The sequence below is a fragment of the Microtus pennsylvanicus genome, chromosome 20, assembly GCF_037038515.1.
Source record: "Microtus pennsylvanicus isolate mMicPen1 chromosome 20, mMicPen1.hap1, whole genome shotgun sequence".
NCBI classification, from domain to species: Eukaryota; Metazoa; Chordata; class Mammalia; order Rodentia; family Cricetidae; genus Microtus; species Microtus pennsylvanicus.
Genome location: NC_134598.1, coordinates 25,106,532 through 25,129,729, shown reverse-complemented (window position 1 = coordinate 25,129,729; position 23,198 = coordinate 25,106,532). Strand labels below are relative to the sequence as shown.

The 23,198-nt window shown below is 35.4% G+C and overlaps 1 protein-coding gene across 1 annotated transcript in view; it reads right to left on the bottom strand.

Moving 5' to 3' along the window:
- Positions 1–17,397: 17,397 nt before the first annotated feature.
- Tmtc3 (transmembrane O-mannosyltransferase targeting cadherins 3) overlaps positions 17,398–23,198 on the bottom strand; it is a 40,182-nt gene continuing 34,381 nt past the window's right edge. Inside the window, exon 14 of the mRNA XM_075954194.1 lies at positions 17,398–21,431. Coding sequence (XP_075810309.1) covers positions 20,617–21,431 — 815 coding nt within the window. The 3' untranslated portion in view covers positions 17,398–20,616. The remainder of the gene's footprint in view (positions 21,432–23,198) is intronic.

Here is a 23,198-nt window from a genome sequence, read left to right as displayed (position 1 = left end):
TGCTTCTTAGGTATAAGAATACCCCTTGGCGTTTCCTGCTGCTTTTGAAATACTCAGACATCGTACATTTTACCCAGCCACTTATGTCCCTGTAAGGTAGCTTTCAAAGTGAGAGTGGACTTTTGTGTTTCTAAAAAAATGTACAAATCATTGTGATATCTTTAGGAAGTATGTCTATACAAGATGCATGTAATTCATGTATGTTCTCATTTATATGACCCAAAAAATCTAAACCCAAGTGATCAGTGAACTATGTCGTGCATAGTTTGCGATCAAATGAGATGCTTGAGTATATATATAGTACAAAATGGGACAATCTCTGGAGAAAGTTTGAGTATCAAGATCTTTTTTCCATTCCATTTTGGCTAACAATATTTTAAGAAATAATTTTAATGAAGCCATTTGTTCAAAGTTCACACTTTCCCCCTTTGAGATAATATAATTGACAAATTATTTCGTCAGTTCTGTGGTCTTTGAAAAAGACAAGGAATTCCAACCCCCCCCCCCACATTAGTATTCTAATAATTGGGATCGTGAAGCTGAGCAGGGCCACAATCTTTGGCTCCAAGATGGGAGGGAAGGGAGCTTGTAGATGAATACAGCAAGTGAGGGGGGAGGGGAGAGAGAGAGAGAGAGAGAGAGAGAGAGAGAGAGAGAGAGAGAGAGAGAGAGATACAAAGGATATATAAAGAAAGACAGCTCTCTCAGAATAGGAAAGGGCTCTAGTTGTCATGAGAGTTGACTTAAAAAGGAAAATGATATTAACAATGAGGTTTAAAAAAGATAGGTTTGAGAAAATGATAATGATAAAAGTAATTTACATAATACTTAGAGGTATATTCTGGGTATGGATATTTAAAAGTAGAATAGCTATAGTTGGGTTTTAAGCTGCTTTACAATATATTTTGAAGGCATAGACTCCTTGGGGATTAAAAAGACAGAGGTAGAAACACACATGCAAATAATAGCATCATGGAGAAAGATATTTTCTCAACATCTACACATTTACAAATATAACTTATTAGAGGGAAGTGTCTTGAAGAGACGTGAAATTTCTAGAGTAGTTCTGTTTTTAAGTATTTGGTTTCACTGATAATCATTTAATTGACTAGTATAATAAAAGAGACATAAGATCATAAATGTTACATTTTAAGTGCTGAGAAATAAAATATAAAAGAGAACAATAGGGGAAACAAAAGAACCCTGTAGTACGATTCAAATTTCTGCTTCTTTCCTAACAGATTCTGTTGACATACTTGCCTATTATTATCATTTTATATTTAATATAAAGACAATATGGAGATTAAAGTAGAAATGGCTCAGTTAGGTGAATTGAGTATTTTAAACAAAATTAGCTGGTTTCCATTAATTAACTGAGTGATATCACCATGGGAATAGTTATAAGAAAAATACTAATGAAACAGTTAAAATATTGATTGTGTCTGCTCCATTGGGCAGCACAGCACATTAGGTGAGTGCTGTTTCCTTTTATTTAACAAGACTGTGCTTTCAAGTGAAGAACATGAATGGCGCATTTGGTGAGAATCTACTTTGAATTTTGAGACTCTCAGTTACACTCTGCATTGCAAAACTCATGATGATCAACCATCTGCTCACAAGAGCATCTCAAGAAAATAAATAAACTGAAGATCAAAGAGAACATAATTTATCCATCAGGTTTTGTCATGGATATTCAAGTGGTTAGTAATATTTTGTATTGTGAAGTCCTTTGATACTTTGTCCTCTTCCTAGGATCAACACATGTGTCTACGGGACATTCTCACTTATATTTGTGCCCATGCTTGGAAACGTACACATTTTTATGGATCAGCATTTTCTGAAATACTACATTTTGCACTCATAAATAATTCAACTTCATTGATTTTTCAATCTTATAAGCTTTTCTTTCCTGCCTTGCCTGACAAGAGCATTTATTCTTGTTGTTGTGTGTTTATTGAATTTAAAGACAATCAGTAAGTAAACAAATAATGTCCTCAGACCTCTAAAATATTCTAATGCCTATGAATCCTGAAATAATCACATAGCTCATATTATCCCTTGAGGTTCACCAAATTTAACTTGCTTCTGATATGTTTTGGGTCCGTGCAACTTAATCCATTGTTAGTGTGATGGTTATTCACTTGACCACATATGGGATTAACTAAAACTCAAATGACTCAGCACACTTGTGAGTCATTTTTTCTTAATTAATTTATTTAAAGTGGGAAGATCCACCTTTAACCTGGACCACATCTTCTGCTGCCAATCATATAGGACATGAGAGAAGGATGTTCTGTCCTTTGGCCTGCTTTTCTTTGTCACGGCTAATAAGTCTATTCCCTCATTGGCATTAGAACCCACTTCTTTAGGATTCTGGCATATACTGAAAACCAGCTGTAAATTAAACAATTGCTGAATTCTTGGACTTTTCATTCAAAGGCAGTCATTGTCAGATTGGCTGGACCACAGCCAATGTAGAGAGCTGCATGTTATAAGAAATGTTACTCTAGAAAATCCCAACACAGTTAGCAGCAGGTACCATAATCCTTGAAGGCAAAAATCGCAGCCCTATACAAAGACTATAGACAACTAATAAATTCTAAGAGCAGGAAAAATAACCTTTCCCAGGAAAGAACATACCAGTTAGTTATCAAATACCAAAGAGGCAATCCTGAAAATACATGTGTAAGTAATATTATTCAGTTGAGCAAGTTATATTTATGAATTATGTATATTCATGCATGTAACAACAATTGATGAAATAAGAGGCCATGGATTTGAAAGAAAGCAAGGAGGTATATATATAAGAGGGTTTGACGAGGAAAAGAAAATGGGGAAATGATATAATTATAATCTTAAAAATAAAAGAAATAAGAACATGTATCTGACTTCTTAGATAAGAGAAAAAACAAATACAATTTCTTTTTAATTCAATCTGAGTTTTCCCTTTTGAAATAAGGTAGGTCAGAACTTTTTTCCCCGAAGAATCTTATTAATTTGATTTGAAGTAACTCTATTGGATTACAACTGACATACAATAAATTCACATTATTAGTTATTTACTATGTCTCTGTAGTTGCCCTATTCACTACCTGAGCTCACAAGGTATAAAACATCCAGAAAATCTGGGCCGCTATGGTAAGAACAAGATTATCAATGATAGGAATAGAGGAAGGAAAAGAAATCCAAATCAAAGGCTCAGAAAATATTTTCAACAAAATCATAGAAGAAAAATTTTCTAATCTAAAGAAGGAAGTGCCTAGCAAAATACAAGAAGCATACAGAACACCAAATAGACTGGACCAGAGAAGAAATTCCCTATAACACATAATCAAAACACTAAACTGTAGAACAAAGAAAGAATATTAAAAGCTGCAAGGGAAATGACCAAATAATATCTAGAGGCAGGCACATTAGAATAATATCTGAATTTTTAATGAAGACTCTAAAACCAGAAGGACCTAGACCGACATTCTACAAATTCTAAGAGATCACCGATGCCATCCCAGACTACTATACCCAACAAAACTTTCAATCACAATAAATGAAGAAAGACATTCCATGATAAAAACTAGATTTATGCAGTATGTCTCCACAAACCCAGACTTACACAGGGCATGAGAAGGTAAACTTCAACCTGAAGAAGCTAGGCACACCAAAGAAAACAAAAGGAATAAACTATATCAGCAAATAAAAAGAAGGGGAAGAAAGCCCAAACCACAACAACAAAATAATGAAAACAAGAAAACAGTGCTCGTTGATAATTCTCAACATGCTCTCAATGCCCCCCAAAAGATAAACAGAATAGATTAGAAGAGCAGATCTACCCTTCTTCTACATCCGAAACACATACCTTAATATCAAAGAGAGACATCACCTCAAGGTAAATGGATGGAAAAAAAAAACAGTCTAGTCCAGAAGATCTGAGATGCAAGTCCCAAAGCATGTCCACACACTTTCGGATGCCTGACAGTTTTTATAAAGAAGTCAGAAATACACACTGGAAAAAGACAGTGCTGGGTCAAATAGAATGACTGCATGTAGAAGATTGCAAACAGACCCATACTTATTACCCTACACAGAACTCAACTCCAAATGGGATCAAAGACCTCAATATAAGGATAGACACACTGAAACTGATAGAAGAGAAAGTGGGGAATAGTCTTATAGTCATTGGTACCAGAGAAGACTTTTCGAACAGAACGCTGATAGCACAGACATTAAGCGCAATTAATAAGCTTGTTCTCATGAAACCTAAAAGCGTCTGTGAGGCAAAGGAAACCATCATTTGGACAAAGTGGTGGGTACATGGGAAAACCATGGCAACCTTCTTGTAAGGCTCCAAAGTGAAGAAAAACAAGTACTTAGAGGTATTTTCTGAGTCTGAAATGACAATGATGATGACAATGAAGAAATTAATTTAACAACATTTTGTGATAAGTTATAAGTGGCAGTAGAGGCAACTAGTATTGAAACATCACTTCTTCGTGGCCATCATTTACACTAAGGTATGGCCATGTATATGCAAGTGACTGGGCAAAGGTATAATGGTGTATATGCATCTTCACATTATTGCTCAGAGTAGTTTTCAATGATGTAAACATCCTCCGGGTCTCCACCTATTCATTCCTATTTTTTTCCCAAGTCCTTGAAGCTACCAATATCTTTACTATCTCTTTTTGCCATATTTAGAATGCCATGTAACTAAAACATACAACTTGTAAAACTTTAAAGGGTAACTTCTTTCAATAGCAGTATTTTTTTCCATTATGTGGATATACCATAATGTGTTTACCTGCTTAGCTAATGAATGACATCCTGAGTGCCTCTAATTTCTGGCAATTATGAATAAAACATCCATGCACATGCTGGCTTTATATAGCCTTTGCAAATAGCAAAGAATATTATCTGGTAAGCATTTAGTTCTATAAGAAACAACCAGACTGCCATCCAGAGAGGCTGAATACCATGTAATGTCCTCAACAGGTGATTAAGAGTTCTTGTTTCTCTCAGTTCCCCTTAGGTGCTGTCAGATTTTAGACCTGGGCATCCTCGCTGGCACACTATGCTGTCTTACTCTTGTTTTAATAATTTGCATTTCCCTTAGGACATGTATATGTGTTATTCAGCTTCCTGTTCCTGTAATAAAATATCTGAAAGGAATCAACTTAAGGAGAAACAGGTTATTTGTAATTTCAGATTTCTGAATAGGAAATTTCGCAAACCTTCCGGTGGTGAATAAAAATAGGCCACACTGCTTTTTCATCTCCTTTCAAAGGGCTGAATCTATTTCCTCTGCCTCTTGAATCTGAGCTGACACTGACTTATTTTGACCAACAATGTGTGGCAGAAATTATGTCATACCCCATTCATCAGGAAGTGTTAAGATGCTCTGACAGTTAATATTGATACTCTGAGGAAATGTCTTGCAAGAAAATCAGTCAAAGCTATGGGAAAATGAGAGGACAATATTGAGCTTCAGCTGCTTCCTCTGAAGGAGGCCATTTTTACGCCTCAGGAAAGTTGGTTTTAACTCCATCAAAAGCAGCTGTGCAGCCCACTGTCTTTTTGTTTTTGTTTGATTAGACGGCTTCTGCAGAGCTGAGTTATTGCGCTGATCACTGGGCGGTTCACAGAGACTAATGTCAATTGTTAGGCGCTGGTTCTTTGCTGGAGATGTTTGTGGCTGGTAGTTGTTTTAAGCCATCAGCTTCATTTATTTTCATGCAGCAATACTTAACCTGTGTGTCTATAGATTTCCAGGCCTCTCTGTTTCTTTTGTATTTGCCGGCTCTGACAGTGTTATTCCTACTTACTCATTTATCTAACCAGATATATTAGAAAGCATGCAACAATTTCTTTATTACTTTCCAAAGCCACTTCATTTATCCCCAAATCTTATTAATCATGTGTTTTGCCTGTCATGTTTAACTTTATACAGTACACATTTTCAATGTTCCATAAATCCCATGTTTCCAAGATACAGTTGTCTCCTATATTCACCATTGTTAAATTGTAGAGAGTAATAGATTAACCAATATCTTTGCAATCTGGTCCATTGTTTACAATAAAAAAAAGTAGAGTGCTGATAAAGCTAATACCTATCAAAACCAAAAACTATTCCTGGATAAAACAAATCATGCCTGATAACTTATATTTCAGAAAGAAACCTCCAAAAGGCCAAATGCCATTGATTCAGAACTAGTACAGTGGATATGTAAGATGATACTAGATTAACAATGAAGTCAGACATTTTCTAGAGCGAGGAAGACTGAGTTGCTTAGGTAACTAGACTGCGCTAGCCATGCCAATTGATTTATGTGGGGATCACTTTTCTTTCGTTGTCTTTCTTATTTTATTAAATTTGAGATAGCATCTAATGTATCCTAGACTAGTCTATCTAGCCCCAAATGACATGGAACTTCTGTTCCTCCTGCCTCTACCACCCTAGTGCCACCATGCCTGGTTTAATTCAGTGCTGGGGACTGAACCTAGGGCTTCCTGAATGTGAGGCAGAAACTCTACCAACTAAGCCATCATGGTGATCATTTTTTTAGTTAAATCTCTAGTTCTGTTTTTTAAATAGATATTTAAAATGCAATACAATAAAATCATGTATTATTTTCAAATAACAATTATATTTGTATTTCTCTTGCTTTTGAGGGAATGGAATAGTTTAAGTACATGCTTTTTAATGAATGTACAATATATTATATATATATACACATATAAAAATTTACAAAAATGTTTAAAATATATACGTGTTGTTGATATCCTCACAATGATATCTAAGTATATATGTTATTACGTGCACGCACACACACATACACACATGTTAATTGAAACATCTTGGTAAATTTTTTTGGCAGACTTTCACAAAATTATGAGATTGAATGATGTCCAGAACTCTCATTTACTCTCACAGTACCTACCTCAACCATCCTACTCTATACCCAAACTTCCTACATTATCCTCCAGGGTCTAGCCTGGTCCATGCCCTCCACAATCCAATACAATCTGCCAGACGTGACCAGGTCCCCCAGCCAGTGTCCCAGCCTAGTCTTGCAATGAGATCCTCTCAGTAGCATCTCTCTAAAGGATCCCATATTCTGTTCCTTTAAATGTTCTTCCATGCATCCATGCATAGAACCCTTTGCACTACTTCTACCACCCCACTCTATACACAGACAGCTCACATCTTCCTTCAGGGTGAGGTACCACCTGGTGAGTCCTGTGAACTACATCCCCTCCTTTGCCACAACCTACTGGATTTAGCCTGGGTCCCACAACCAATGAACCATACTAGTCTGGCCTCCCCTATTTTCAATGCAAGGGAGCTCTAAGCTTGGGCGAGTATCTTCCACATCTACCCCACATACCACAAGACTCTCTCTCCTACATCATATAAAGCTTTTCAGTCAGAACTATCTACCCCTATACTCCTGTCCTGGAACAGGAAGCATGTCCTGTACACCAGCCCAGACACTCTGCCCACTTGTCTTCACTGCTTCCAAGCCATCTCTAACCTCTAGAACAAGCCTATCCCCACATCTCCTCTTCTCTCCCAGCATGCTTTATCCATAACAAACTCAAATTTAACAAAGGAAGTCCACATACCTAGATGTAATTGCAAGAATATCAACAATATGGAAGGTTCAAGCCAGTACCTTCTCCCTAAAACCTACCAGTCCAGGAAGAGATGCTTGCTAATGAGAATTACCTAGATGAACTCCAGGACGCAGAACTCTAAAGAGTCATAGACCTCTTCAAATAATTCAAAGATTTTAAAGAAGACACGAAGAAACATTTCAATAAAATCAAGGAGGGAAAAAAAAGGTTAAGTAGAATAAAAATGTAAGGATGATGGAAATGACAAAGGTGATCCTGGACATAGAAATAGAATTCAATAAAGAGAGAGAAACGTTGAACGCAACTCCAGCTGAAATGAAGTGGAATTGAAATACCAAAAGGAAAGCCTTTCAAGTAGACTGAATCAATCAGAAGACAGATATCTGGTCTCAAAGCTAAAATAGAGGATTGAGACTAAACAAGCCAGGAACAAGAAAAGAAAAGAAAAAAAAAGAAAAGGAACAGACAGAAAATGTGTGACACCATTAAAAAACTAACAAATTTTCAAAAGATGTGATCTGTCCCAACCTCAGTCCCAGAAGAGAATCTTTATAGAAAATGATAAGCTAATTTTAAACTACATAGGGAAATGTAAGAATCTAAAATATCCAACATAGTCCCGAGAAAGAAAATTATTACAGTTGGAAAGTTTGTCTTGACTTACAAATCACTCTCAAACTATAATAAGTAATCAATGTGAATCTGGTTTGTGGATGTGAAAATGAATTAATGGTGCCATGTTCCTATAACTGCAGCTATTCAGGAGTACTGTGAATTCAGGGACAGGCTAGATAATAGAAAGAGACCTTGGTGTTATGAAAATAAAACACCAATTCTACCATACATCATATTTCAGAGATTAAACATTTATTCAGGTTTTGCTTTTATTTGTGTGTGTGTGTGTGTGTGTGTGTGTGTGTGTCTGCGTGTATACAACCCAGAAGCCAATGTCATGCCTCAGGAGCCACTCACCTTGTTTTATGAGACAGAATATTTTTTAACCTGAGTCAATGAATATGCTAAACTGACTGAACAACAAACCCCAGGGTCGGACCCTCCCTCCTCCTCTTCTCTCCTCAGTATTGAGATTGCACATTTTATATGAGGCATAGGAAGCATGCACTCAGAAGGGACACTGTAGAAATAGAAAGAGAAAGGGTTTGGAATTTGAATTTGGTACTGCTACTATCTATGAGGGAAGGGGGTTTCTTAAAATGTAAACCAATGCTGTTTTTACTGTCGAGATTTATGTGCATGAACTATGTTAAATACATAGCATCATATCTGAGGTAAAGGATATCCTCAGCATTTTAAGGCTGCTATCATAACCACAACTATTTGCTCAAACTAAATGTGTCTTTTCTGAATATCCATATGAACTACAAAACAAAACAAACAAACAAAAACAACATAGGATTTAGGGCCCCCCGCCAAAGATTTCTGAGAGGATTGTGATATTTTTCTAAAAAGCTACCCAGATAATTATAATTGTAATCAACATTAAGAAAACATTGATTTCCATGAAGATGGCAAGGATACTAACCAAATATTTTAGATGAATTGCCCGTAAATATCAGTGACCCAGATTTAAAGTTCTTTAAAAGTCATCCTCTAGCAATGAACTTCATAGTTTTAATTCCACTAAATTATGTTTGCGATAAAGATGAGCATGATCACAAAGGATATTTTTTTCACATGTAGCTTTAGAAATATTTTCTGATTTTATCTTTTGGCAAGGATGATTTTGCTTGAAAAGAAATTTAATTTGCCCATTGGGAGTTCATAGCATGCTTTCAATATTGCTATGGAGCTTTCAGATTCAACGTGAAAGATAATTCCTTTAAAATTATCATTTGCTATTTGATGTCTATATTTTAATGTTGCACAAGAATAATTTATTAGCAATGTGGTTGGTGATTTATTATTTTGCTGAATTTTTTATATATATAGTTTTGCTAAGTAGCCCAGAATAATTTATTGGCAATGTGGCTGGTGATTATTTAGTTTGTTGAAATATATATATATGGTTTTGCTAAGTAGCCCAGGCTGGTCTTCAGTTTACTGTCCAGTTCAGGCTGGCCTTGAGTTTGCAATGATCTTCTCAACTCATTCTCCTAAGTACTATTATTACAAGTGCGTACACCATTCCTGATTCATATGGATTTTATTGTACTGCATTAACGCGCTCTCTCTCTCTCTCTCTCTCTCTCTCTCTCTCTCTCTGTGTGTGTGTGTGTGTGTATGTGAGTGTGTGTGTGTGTGTAAGTATGCACATGTGGATTTGTGTGTAAGTATAGGTGGAGAGGTCAGAGGTGTTGGGTCTCATCTTTAATCTTATTTGAGAAAGAGTGTCTTCTTTTGACACTACATACACCTGAAGAGCTTGCTCATACATTTCAGGGATTCTCCTGTCCTTACTTTTTACCTCGCTTCAGGAGTACTGGGACTACAGGTTTACATATTTATGCCTAAATTTAGATCGTATCTGGTGATTCAAACTTGGATCCTCAGCTCGTGTGGCAGGCACTTTTACCCACCGAGTCTTCTATGTATAGATATCTGAATAAGCATTTATTTTATACTATCTCTGAAATAAAGATTTGGTGTCTCTATAGAAATCAAACTAACCAATTAGTAAAGGTAAAATAATTGCTGAATATTTTGGTAGATCTTTATTTTGAAAAACTTCACAGTTATATACAAGATTAAAGAGAATATTATAACAAATCTTACTCAAGACATCATCTAACTTTGAAGTGAACTATTTTGAAAAACAGTTTATTTGACTGTATCTATTTTTCTAACTCCATCTTCAGATTAAGAAATAGTGGTGATTATATCATATTCTAATTGTAAGAGTCTGGGTTATTATCGTTATGTAATTGGTCTCAGGACACAAGATAACTCCTCAAGAGGTAAACTGTCATTTGTTAGTTAAGGTTTCTGTGAAGAGACACCTTGACCACAGCAACTCTTATAAACGAAAAATACTTAATTGGGGTGCGTACATTTCAGAGGTTCAGTCTATTATCACTGTGGTGAGACATGGCAGCATGTTGGCAGACATGATACTGGCTACATCTTGATCAGACAGCAACAGGAAATGGTCTGAGACAGAGGGCAGTATCTTGAGCATAAATGAGACCTCAAAGCCCACCTCCACAATGACAGACACACTACCTCCAACAACACCACATCTACTTCAACAAGGCCACACCTGCCGATAGTTCCTCTCCCTTTGGGGACCATTTTCTTTCAAACCACCACAGTGCCCAGACAAACTCAGACTCATGCTCCCATGTCCCTGTGTGGAATGGAATGGAGGTTAGAATGCATAAAATTACTTTTTAGCATAACTGGAATCGTTAAGTTTCTTAACCAATTACTTTTACGTTTTGGGGGATGAATGAGAAACAGAATACTGCACAAGATGGAACCCATACCTGATACTGCATTGGTGACCAAGAACGAGAGTCTAGAAGGCCCAGAGACCTGGGTAAAACTCAATACTGCTAGTCTTAAAAAATGTAGTGATAAATGACTCTTACTGACATTCTGCTGTACTCATAGATCAGTGCCTTGCTCAGCCATCATCCAAGAAGCTTCCTCCTGCAGCAGATGGGAACAGATGCAGAGACCCACACCCAGACATTGTACACATACACACACTAGAGACAGAGCTCAAAATACTCATCTCTAAATGGGATGTATCCATCAAATCCTCTCCCCTCAGGTTTCACGGAACTCTGTGGAAGAGGAGGGACAAAGAATGTGAGAGCCACAGGGGACTGAGGACATCCAGAGGAAAAGGCCACCTAAATAAGCTGAACAAAGTTTGAATCCCCAGTAAACACACACACATAGATAGACACATACAGAGAGATGTGTACACACGCACACACACACACACACAGAGCTGGGTGTGACTACACTAGCTCCTATAACCCCAGGACTAAGGGAAGTAGAGGTAAGAAGGATTGCCTGGCCTTGGTGACTGCCAGGCTAGCTGCTCCAGGTTCAGTGATAAATTTGAGACTTATAGAGCAGGATTCCTGAGCACTCTTCCTCATAACACACATACATAAGATATCTTATTAGGCTCAGTGGAAAAAATTTGATAAATTCTTTCTCAGCCAAAATGTGCCAATGATTTTAACAAATAGAAAACTGTATGTGTAAGCAAATGAGGTTTGTTTACATAAGTCAACCTAACAATATTAAATAAAATATTATATAAAATGTAAAGTGAGGAATATTATTGTACTTTATCAAGAGATGAAGAACAGAATTATCATTGTATAATAGTATGTTAAGGGAGGTACCAGGAGGCAATCTGTCAAAAGACAACAGAGAATAAATTGATCATATTTCACTCTGAATGCCTTTCTCAGAATTTTACAGCAATTACTGCAAGGTTTTCTTATCTACCCATGAAAAAAAAAATCAAATCTGATCATTGGTAGCCACATAGAGTGTATGGGAGAATATTAAATGGAATATATCTATCAAAGAAAGACAAATGCTACATGCTCTCAAATATATGTATGAATTAAATGGTTCATCACATATCAATAGAGAATAGATCACGATTAAAGGACGTATAAAGGATGCAGCATTTGCTTCTAATATGTTATATGTGATTGACAGAAGTTATTTGACTATTTCAATATAGCTAGCAGAGAGGATTTTTTAATGTTTTCCATACAAAGAAATTATAAATGTCATAGGTTATAGCTATGTGACTTTGATCTTATTGTTACATAATATACATGTGTTCACACATCATGCTATGCTCTCCATATATTATACATACATAGTTACTGTGTCAACTAAAATAATATCTTTAAAATTTAGTTATAATTCTTTTTTGTGTGTCTGTTTTGAGTCGAGTTTCTTTATATAATAGTCCTGGCTGTTCTGGAACTCACTTTGTAGACCAGACTGGCCTCAAACTCACAGAGATACACCTGGCTCTGCCTCCCGACTTCTGGGATTAAAGGCGTGTACCACAAACAACCATCCTACAGTTATAATTCATATTTCTTAGGTGTAAATTTTTATTGCTGTTCTTTCAAATGTTTAGTCTCCTATTTCACATGAAAATGGTATTTTATCATGTGACAATAATAATAGTTAATATTAAAACTTACCATTCATAATATTTTGTATTCCCAAAAAGTTCTACATCTTAAAGTACCATTACACTTCATGTTGTTTTTGTAAAGGATGCACATATAGCATGCACATATATTTGCCTGTATACTTTCTATGTAACATGAATTTCTATTTAGTATATGCTATAAAAGTAGTTTGAAAAGATTCAGCAGAAGAGGAATAATGCCTGAGACAGAAAGGAAAAATTAGATTCTGAGGATCCTTTTTGAGAGCAGCCCACTTCTGACTTATTTTATCTTTCTTCCATATTCAAAGGCATCTCTCCTGGTGCTACACTGACTTAGCCACGGGCTCTTCTGTAAATGTTTAAAGATTTGATGTATGCTGGGGGAAAGTAAAGAGTAAAATTTAAATCACATTAGCCTATACTGTTGTTCTAAGACAAGCCTCATTTTTGACTCAGTGACCTGATCTCTTTGTGTGTTCTGACTGGCCTTGAACTTGCAACAATTCTCCTGCCTCATCCTTCTGGGTGCTAGGGTTTCAGCTGTGAATCACCACACCTGACAGCCATGGCAACCTTATTAGTGTCACCGAAGGATGGGGTGATTATAAATTGTTACTTTCTTTGGTTTCAATATTGACTACAACCCCCCCTTCCCACACACATACCACATGTGTTACACTTTATCTTAGTCAACAGACCAAAAAGCAATGTGCGTGACATTATCTTCAGAATTCCAGGCAAGCTTCCACCAAATAGTCCTTGACGAGGGCTAAAATGTGCAGCATTTTGTTGTGCTATTTGCTTGAGTCTCAAAGGACCTCAAACCCTGCAAAGAAACTTTGGAAAAACGAACACACTAGCCATTTGTTCAAATTTAGTTTAAGCTCTAAATCAGAATCTAAAAGAAAGATGAAAACCATTTTCAGGACTTGTCAAACTGTTCTTAACTCCAACTTTACAGTGTAAGACTACATCTATGTATGTGCGCTTATGTAAATAAGTAAATATATGATAACTGATGATACACGTAGACAGATGAAAGGGTGATAGGTGATAGGTAATTTTTGTCATGGAGTTACAAATACATTTATTTTACCACATTTTCTTTTGTAATTTGGGTATATGGTTAGGATCAAGTAGTAAGAATAAGTTTTAAAACAAGCACTATTGAAAGTTCATAGCACTAAAATGCCTACATAAAGAAGCTAGAAAAATCCCGCATTAGTGAGTTAACAGAACACCTGAAAATTCTAGAAGAAAAAGAAGCCAAAACACCCAGGAGGACTAGACTGCAGAAAGTAGTCAAACTGAGAGATGAAATCAACAACAATAGAAACAAAGAAAACAATACAAAGAATCAATGGGACAAAGCGTTGGTTCCTTGAGAAAATCAGTAAAATAGACAAACCTGTATCCAAACTAACCAAAAGGCAGACAGAGAATATCCAAATTGATGAACCCAGAAATGAAAAGGGGGACATAACAACAGACACAGAAGAAATCTAGAAAATCATCAGGTCATGTTTCAAAAACCTGTGCTTCACAAAATTGGAAAACTTAAAGGAAATGAACAATTTTCTGGATAAATATTACTTACCAAAATTAAATCAAGACTAGACAAGCAAATTAAATAGACCTATAACTGCTAAAGAAATAGAAACAGTCATTAAACCAAACCAAAAAAAAAATCCCAGGTCCAGATATTTTCAACTCAGAAGTTTACAAGATTTTTGAAGAATTAATAACAATACTCCACAAATTGTTCCACATAATAGAAACAGAAGGAACATTGCCAAACTCTTTTTATGAGGCTACAATTACCCTGTCACCGAAACCAATATGAATAAACTTTCTTTTTTTTCTTCTCAGTGATAAATAATGAATACATGCTAGTTGAGTACTCTGTCATTAAACTACACCCCCAGCCCCAATTTCATTCTCTTATTGGTACAATTCCAGATTTCTCAATGTCATGCATGTATCAAAGATATTGTCATTCCTAATTATGTATTTTTGGCACTATTTTCCGAGTGATTGACTCTGTGTGTGTGTGTGTGTGTGTGTGTGTGTGTGTGTGTGTGTGCATGAGAGAGTGAGCAGCTGTCCCCCCCTAATTTCTTACTCTATACCTAGACTCTGTGGTTCTATGAATTATAGCTTGGTTATCTTTAATATCCACATACAATTAAATATATACCATGTTTGTATTTCTGGATCTTAGTGATCTCACTAATAGTGATTTTTCTTCTACTCACGTCCGTTTACCTGTGAATTTCATGTTTTCATTATTTTCTAATGGTTAAGTAACACTCAATTGTATAAATGTGCTATGTTTCCTCTAACCATTCATCTCTTGAAAGGCATCTAAGTTATTTCCAATTTCTGGCTATTTTTCACAGAGAAGCAATGAACATGGATGAGCAAGTCTCTCTGTTTTGAGACCAAGTGTCTTTGGGTGTATGTCTAAGAGTGGGTTAACTGAATCTTAAGGTAGATCAATACCCATCTTCCTGAGAAACCACCATATTGATTACTATAGTGAATTTAGAAGTTTTCACTCTCACCAGCAATAAATGAGTGTTCCCCTTACTTCACAACCTGGCCAGCACGATCTGTGGTTGGTTTTATTGATTTTTGCCATTCTGACAGGTGTAAGATGAAATCTTAAAGTATTTCCCTGATGATTAAGGATGTTGAACATTTCTTTTTGTTACTCAACCAATATACGTGGTTCCTTTCCCCCTCATCCACCATTGCCTTGAAATTTATTGTTATGAAAATTGTTACAGTAGCTTGCTTTTCATTCCCATTTTTTTGGTCATGTTGATGCTTTAACTCTTTATTTCCTCAAATGTATTTTATAGGCAAACCTATGGACCTTTATATTTTAATTAAACAAATAATTGCTTAAAGAGTAAATATTGTTAGAATGAAGAAATTAAACCTCTAGTAATTAGGTTTATTTATCTATTTTGTAATTTTGCATTAGCCATTACTTAACATCTTTGCATTACTGCTATCTTTCGCCCTTCTCTCCATTACTAGTTTTTTCCTTCTGATGGCTTAATGCAATACTTTCTTTTGCAATACTAGCTTTTTACATGACTCCTAATGTAAATACTTTCTTTTGCAATACTAGCTTTTTACATGACTCCTAATGTTTGTCCCAGCAGATTAACATCTTAAACTTTGTCAATATTTTGAATAAACCAGCAGCAAACTTTCTTATTCCTTTGGACTAACCCCCTATGATGGCTAATCTTACCTACTGGATTGAGAAGTTAGATTAGTAAAGCATACAGATGTCCAGAGAAGACATATTAAGGACATAATTATGGAGTCCTTTGAATATGGGTGACGCCATACTGGATTGATGAAAAGGGGGAAAGAGCCCATAAAGTCTAAGCATCCTCTCCCACTGTTCCCTGGCCACCATGGTTTTGCTCAGGAATTCCTACCTTTGCATTGGTTGGCTGAAACTTGTGAAATCCTAAGATCAATCCTTTCTTTCTTGTTCTTCCTCAGGCATTTGTCCTGGTGGGGGAAAAAAAAAGTGGCTAGCGCTCTCCCTTTCTGCCTCACATTAACGTTGTTTGGAGTCCTTATTCTTGTATTTAGCATTCTTAAATTTACCCACTAGCCATTGGTTTGGAAGAGGGTGTGTATGTGACTATGTGCAGAAGTGGTGTCCAGTGGGCAACTGGATTCATGGATTGGAGACTTGAAACTTGGACTCTATCCCAAGGTCAGCCATCCGGCCTGGCATAATGCATCAATATCTGCACCGTAGTCAGGGCTGGGCTTGTTGTAGCCAGAAAACTTTCTGAGACAATTCTTACTTGTTAGAAACTAACTAAAGAAATTCCTGGTCACTGAAATAGTTCTTTGCTGTCTATAATGTACAAGGGAATCAGCTTTTTTGACCTTTGAGATCGCTAGCAAAATCTACCTCTTCTTTCACAATTAGTTTCGTTTAGTCACTTCTTCGATAACTCAAACCAAAAGCATGGAAGAGATAAAGGCAAAGGTTACTGAGTTCTGATTACTTTAAGTCTTTAAGAAAAGATAAAGTATGATTTTTGAGATCTACTTTATTCAAGCAGAAATAGAAAGGCACCAAACCCTTATAGAACAACTCCTTTTGATGAGAAATAGCTACATTATAAACACAGAGGGTTTTGATAAAGTGTAAAGAATTTGTTTCTATATAGTCATGAGACTTTTTTGGAATTATCCCTGATAGCAGTTAAAGAGCAAGGTAATACAGTACTGCAATTTTAAGCATAGTTTTCATTTAAATTTACCCCAGCACGTCTTTTTCTTTAGGTTATCTCTGCATAAGCATTAGCGTTAAATCATTTGTTTGCTGTTAGGATATCACTGATATTTATGCTGGCATGTATATAAGTCAAGCTGCATTTACCCAATAGAGCGTAAGACTTGTGTTTAATGTAAAAACTAAATCTGTTTCCTAACCACTTAAAATTTTTCTGTGCAATATAAGTAATGACACTCTTTGAAGAAAAAAAAAAACCTTAAGAAATAATTTGCATACCAGAAGACTGAGGAAACAAGATAAACAACTTATCCTATGTAACAGTGAGGGTGATAACCTGGACAGATGCAGACATAAACTTTACATAAAATTCCAAGTTTGAGTTTAGCATTTTTATTTTCTTATTTTGGCTTCTGTCACCAATAGTTAAGAGTGTATCATTATCAGGAATTAATTTATAATGTATAATTTTCAAAGGTAACGTCTAACAAATTACATGTCAACTCATTCATTTCCTTCTGCAGGCAGACCTGTTATATAAAAACTCTGCATTTCATTTTTAACATCAAAAGGCAATCAGGTTGAAAGTTTTAAAAATTAACAATTTAATAATGAATATTTAGAAATGTGCTACACACAAACAGCATAGTAATATAAAATGCATACAATTTTAAACTACTTTTGAATGAACCCTTAATATGAATGGGTGATAAGTTTTAATAGTTACCAGATATTTTGAGGGCTCATTTTAAATATCATTTGGTCATGCATATAAAAAATAAATATGACAAATATATGAATTTTTGAAGTATAAATTGACATAGAAATCTATATATTCTCAATAGTTTTCATTAAAGCATCTTTGAAGAAGCATTCTATAACATGAAATTGCGAACTCAGATGTAAAAGAAAGGCTTAAGGTTTTATTAGACTTGCATAATTCACATACCAATTACTTACATAACAGTAAACATAAAACTGTTAAACAAAGTGATGTATTTAGTTACTTTATCCTCTAAGTCATCGACTTCAGAAAGTCACTCACTGTGGCTGGGCAAGGATGTGCATGCCTGTGGTCCCAGTCTCACAGGTAGTTGGGCCAGGATCACTTGAGCCTCTGAGTTCAAGACCTATTTGGGCAACATTATAAAGCCCAGCCTCAAAGAGCAAGGGTTGGTAGGTAGGTTGGTAGGTTGGGGCTACTCACTAGAAAAATTACAAAATTCCCAATTTCAATTAACAGGGAAACAAAAGCAACTATAGAAGCAATTCAGAATTTGACTCTACTTCCTGAGAAGCAGTGAAGGAGGGAGTACGACACTGCTCCCTGAAGATTGTCAAAGCTTTGCTAGAACTTCTGCGCAGGAGATTTATAAAACATCAAAAATGAAAACTCCATCCTTTCCTCAGAACACAATCTGTGGTAAGTCCTGTTTTCCTGATTCAGATGTCTTAAGAGCTAAAAACATGGGACAGTAGATTGAGCTTAACAATGTTCAGATTCCCACTTCTAAAAGACAGCTCCGAGGCAGCTGAGGGTGGGTGGTATCCATTACTTTTCCTTGTCTGAATAGTTTAAATAAAATTTAATTGGGTTGCAACACTAATTTACAAAGTTAACACAGGAGAAATAGAGACTTTCGTGAACTAATTTAGACTAGTAGACTTCACTCTATGTACAAATCAGAATCACCTGAAGAAGTTTGGCAAAACTGAAGTCTGGTTCAATTGCCTAGAAATTATATTTAACTGTTATGGGGTGGGTAAGAAAGTTCCCATAGGATTCTACTATGAAATGAGGTTGAGCATCATTGATTGGTAATAATTAATAATTGCTACTCAAGAAGGATGTGATTTAAATAAATTAAAATTCAAGTAAGAGTACTTTCTTTGTGACGGACATTATTATAAATGGATTTTTCTATAAAATGATTGGATAATACTAATATTTATCTTTGCCACTCAACCAGCTGTGAGTTTACTAAGACAGCCCCACTTTTACTATGCCTGCTGTCATAGATTTCCTTTTACCTTAACTTACTGCAGCTGCTTGCCTGGAATTCTAACTGTAGTGCTTACAAGCAAACCCTTTTTCTAGGGATATAATAGAGCAAAACAAGTTCAAGTGAAAGTATATGAGGTATTCTCCACTTCATACCTGAAGTCACACGGCTATACTCTAAGCGTTGAAATATTGCTTTGATGTTTAACAAAATCTCCTGGGTCAAGCATTAACACCCACTGGCATCAGTGCTGGCATTAAATTATCTTAAAAAAAAAAAAAAACTATGTCAGATCCTCTGGGAAACTACAAGGAATGGGTCTTTAATGCAGAACATGTTTCTTGTGACCTATTTATAAAAGATTTCTTCGCAACATTACAGAAGCATAGTTTCTAAGTCATACATAATTAGAGATTAGTTAACTCAAGGGAACTTTTAACTAATGTTAACTAAGGGAAATTATGAAAGATCAGTAGTTAAAATAAATAATAATAAAAATATATTCCACAAGATAATTAAGAAGTTAGTGTTTAAAAATAAATGTCACATTGTTTTGTGTTCAGTTACACAGACTGACTGTAGTGGCTTAGATACCTAAGAATGATCAAGGTGTGACTTGAGAAACAGAAAACTGATTTAAGACCAGAGAGTCTAAGGTGAAAGACATTACTATAATTACTCTAAAACTTAGAATTACAATGACTGGGACTTTTCAGGATGACAATATGTCACGAAACAGAACACTTTGGGGAGTAAAAGTCAATGAGTAGTCATGATTATGTAGCTCATGTTAGAATACTCTGTGTGAAACAAAAAATATAGTGTTAGTGTTAGAATACTCTGTGTAAAACAGAAAATATAGTGTTAGTGAGCACCACTAGGAATACAGATAAAACTACCTGCCTAATTTTAGAGTGAGGTTAAGGACAAGTCTGCAGTTATGTAAATGCATTCCTAAGCTATTATGTCATAATTTATCTGTTATATGAGTGATGCATGATTTATCTTAAAATGTTTTATCCACCATTCCTTCTAAACCTCAATTAAAAAACACATAAACAGTATGCACTTGTAGTACAATGTCCCTTGGGTTAAGAGAAAACCTACTGAAGGAAAAAGAATGTCTTCAACGAATATCAATCCATTACTGGATCCAAGAGGTAAAGAAAAAATTGTAGGAGAGTTCATAAATGGGAATTCACAAAATCCAGGATATACTGGATTCATCTCCAAGGGTTCATCTTTGACATCCCATATTATTTCAATTCAGATTAGTAGATGGACCTGCCAGCCCACGCCCACACCCCCCCATCTCAAAAAAAAAATCCCACACCCTTTTCTTTCTATATTAAAAGTTTCAAGTTTTTCACCTGGAATTTAAGATTTCTACTATATTCAGCAAATCTGTGCCATATCTTATAAAACATATATCCTGGGGCAGATAGGTCTTCAATGAAAATCTTGTTTTGATCCTATAAGAAGGATCTTATACAGTATATATTCTTATTTTTCAGTTTCCAGTATTAGCAAACACACGATACAGAATGGAAGTCTTTGATACCATTGTTATATGAAAGAGAACAGCATTATTCTCCATTTAAAATGCGTTCAATCTCTTCTAGCCTTTTCAAAGCAGCAACTCTTTTCTTCTCAATTTCTTTGATGTCTTTTGTTGTTTTATGGGGGGCCTCTTTGTCTTCACTTTTTGTTGATTGCTTGTTGGATTTCGAGTTTTTATGATCACTTGATTTTATGAGTTGTGCTGGACTGGGTTCACTTTTGATTTCTTTTACTTTCTCAGAAAGGATTTCATCTTTTTCTTCTGTACCTGAAGTCATATCTACTGGGGACACTGGCTGCTCCACAATACCAGAAGAGGAAATTTTATCCCTGACTATACTCAAATGGCGTTGAATATACTCCTCATGAGGCGCTAATGCCAATGTTTCCACCAGGCATCTTTCAGCTTTCAATAAGTCCTTCTCTTCAAAGTACACGACACACAGGTTGTGCTTTCCTTGCACGTTGCTTGGATCCATTTCCAGTATCTTTTCAAAACACTTTTTGGCTCCAGGTATGTCCTTCTTTTGATTCATTAGAATATCTCCTTTTAAAATGAGACCCTTGGTATGGTCAGGGTAATACCTGAGTAGCTCTTCTAAAATTGGCAATGCCTTTAACTCCTTAGCAGTCTGCGAATACAGAAGAGCCAGGTTAAACAAAGCACTTCTAAAGTCAGGTTGTAATTTGATGGCTTTCTTCATCCAAATCTCAGCTTCAGAATCCTTTTTGTCATCCATGGCAAGCATGCCCAAATTGAAATAGCCATTGGCATCTTGTGGCTCTTCGTTTATGTAGTTTAGGAGCCGTTTTCTAGCTTCAGGTCTCAGTTTAACTTCACCTGAAAGTCATTTTATTTTTAATATCAATGAATGAATCATTTTCAGGTGTTTTGTTATGTTACACTATTACAAAATATAACAACAAAGCAACTTATTTCTGTATCTAAATAAAAAAGTAGAAATCCAATACATCTTTCTTTATAGGAAAGACAATGAGCTTGAAACACTCAAATGATAGGTTTGTTTCTTTGTCAATCAGCACTTTGGAAGCCAAGAGGAGAAATTTCCTTAGTTTGGAATTTAACAGAACATTAGAGAGGAAGAATAGATGAGAGTTTAAGACACAGGATTTCCAAAGATGTGTTTTCAAGCACAATTCTGCCAATATTTTGAGTTTATACATCAAACAAGTTCTTTCTCTTGGTTAATTTACTGAATTTTCTATGAAATTATAGGACACACATGTACATGTACATATAACTTATATAAAAGCTCAGCACGTGTTATAATAACTATAAATATCCCAGTCAGAATTCCTGGTATGTTAGCTAAAAAAATTAGAAAGTTTCATAGTAAAATTACACTATTTATAGTATAAAACTATGAGGTTTTGAAAAACAAACACTGAAATAAGTTTTTAATGTTCTTCATGTTCATACATTTAGATGAGAGCTTGTGTTGGATAATGAGTGACTTTCATAATTATTAAGATTCTAAAATACTTGTTTTCAAATTTGTACTTATTAAAGATCAAACAAAGACTTCCTTATATTGTTTTAATTGACTGAAAATCTGAAAATAAATCAATAGGATCAGCTCTTAGACGAGTTACTGTCTATTAGCTATATCAATTCTGAGTACTGACTAAGTCCTTCTGGCCTAATTCTCTAGCTTACCAAATAGAAGATTGGGACATCAAAGTCCATTTAAGTTACAAAAAGTTCTAATTTTATGTTTCTTTACTTCTGCAAAAGTTTAAAGAAATACATTCAACACATACATAGAATATATAAAGGAGTGAGTTTCAACATAAAAATTGTTATTATAAATCATTTATGCTATCTTATGAAGAAAAATATCCCTAGATAAAATATGGTTCAAAGACAGATCTATTGTGACTGATCTTAGTTTACTAAATTAGAGGAAATACAAGAAATTACAATAACATTCAAAAAACAAACTAAATATATATAAAAATTGTGTTTGAAAGAAAATGACCCCTAAAGGGAACCGCACTATTAGAAAGTTTGGCCTTGTTAGGGTAATTGTGACTGTGTTGGAGGAAGTGGGCTTTGAGATCTCCTATGTTTAAGTTACACCCAGTGTCACAGTTTACTTCAAGATGCAGAACTCTCAGCTCCTTCTCTAGGACCATGCCTGCCTGCTTGCACCATGTTTCCTGCCATGATGATAATGGGTTAAACCTCTGAAACCGTAAGCTACACAAATTAAATGTTTTCCTTTATAAAAGTTGCTGTGGTAGCCTGGTCTACAAGAGCTAGTTCCAGGACAGGCTCCAAAACCACAGAGAAACCCTGTCTCGAAAAACCAAAAAAAAAAGTTGCTGTGGTCATGATGTCTCTTCACAGCAAGAGAAACTCTAACTACCATAAAGATACACAAAGAACTTTCTTGAATGGCAGAGTAAACTAACATGAGATTAAATATATGATAATGACCTGGGATCCTCGAATATGGTCACAAACCACCCCCCTCACAACTGCTGCACTATTTGGACTGTATACTTACTATACAAGAAGTTTTATTATGATTATATAAATAAAATAATATTGTACACGAGTTAGGTGCTAGTTGCTAGAGTATAT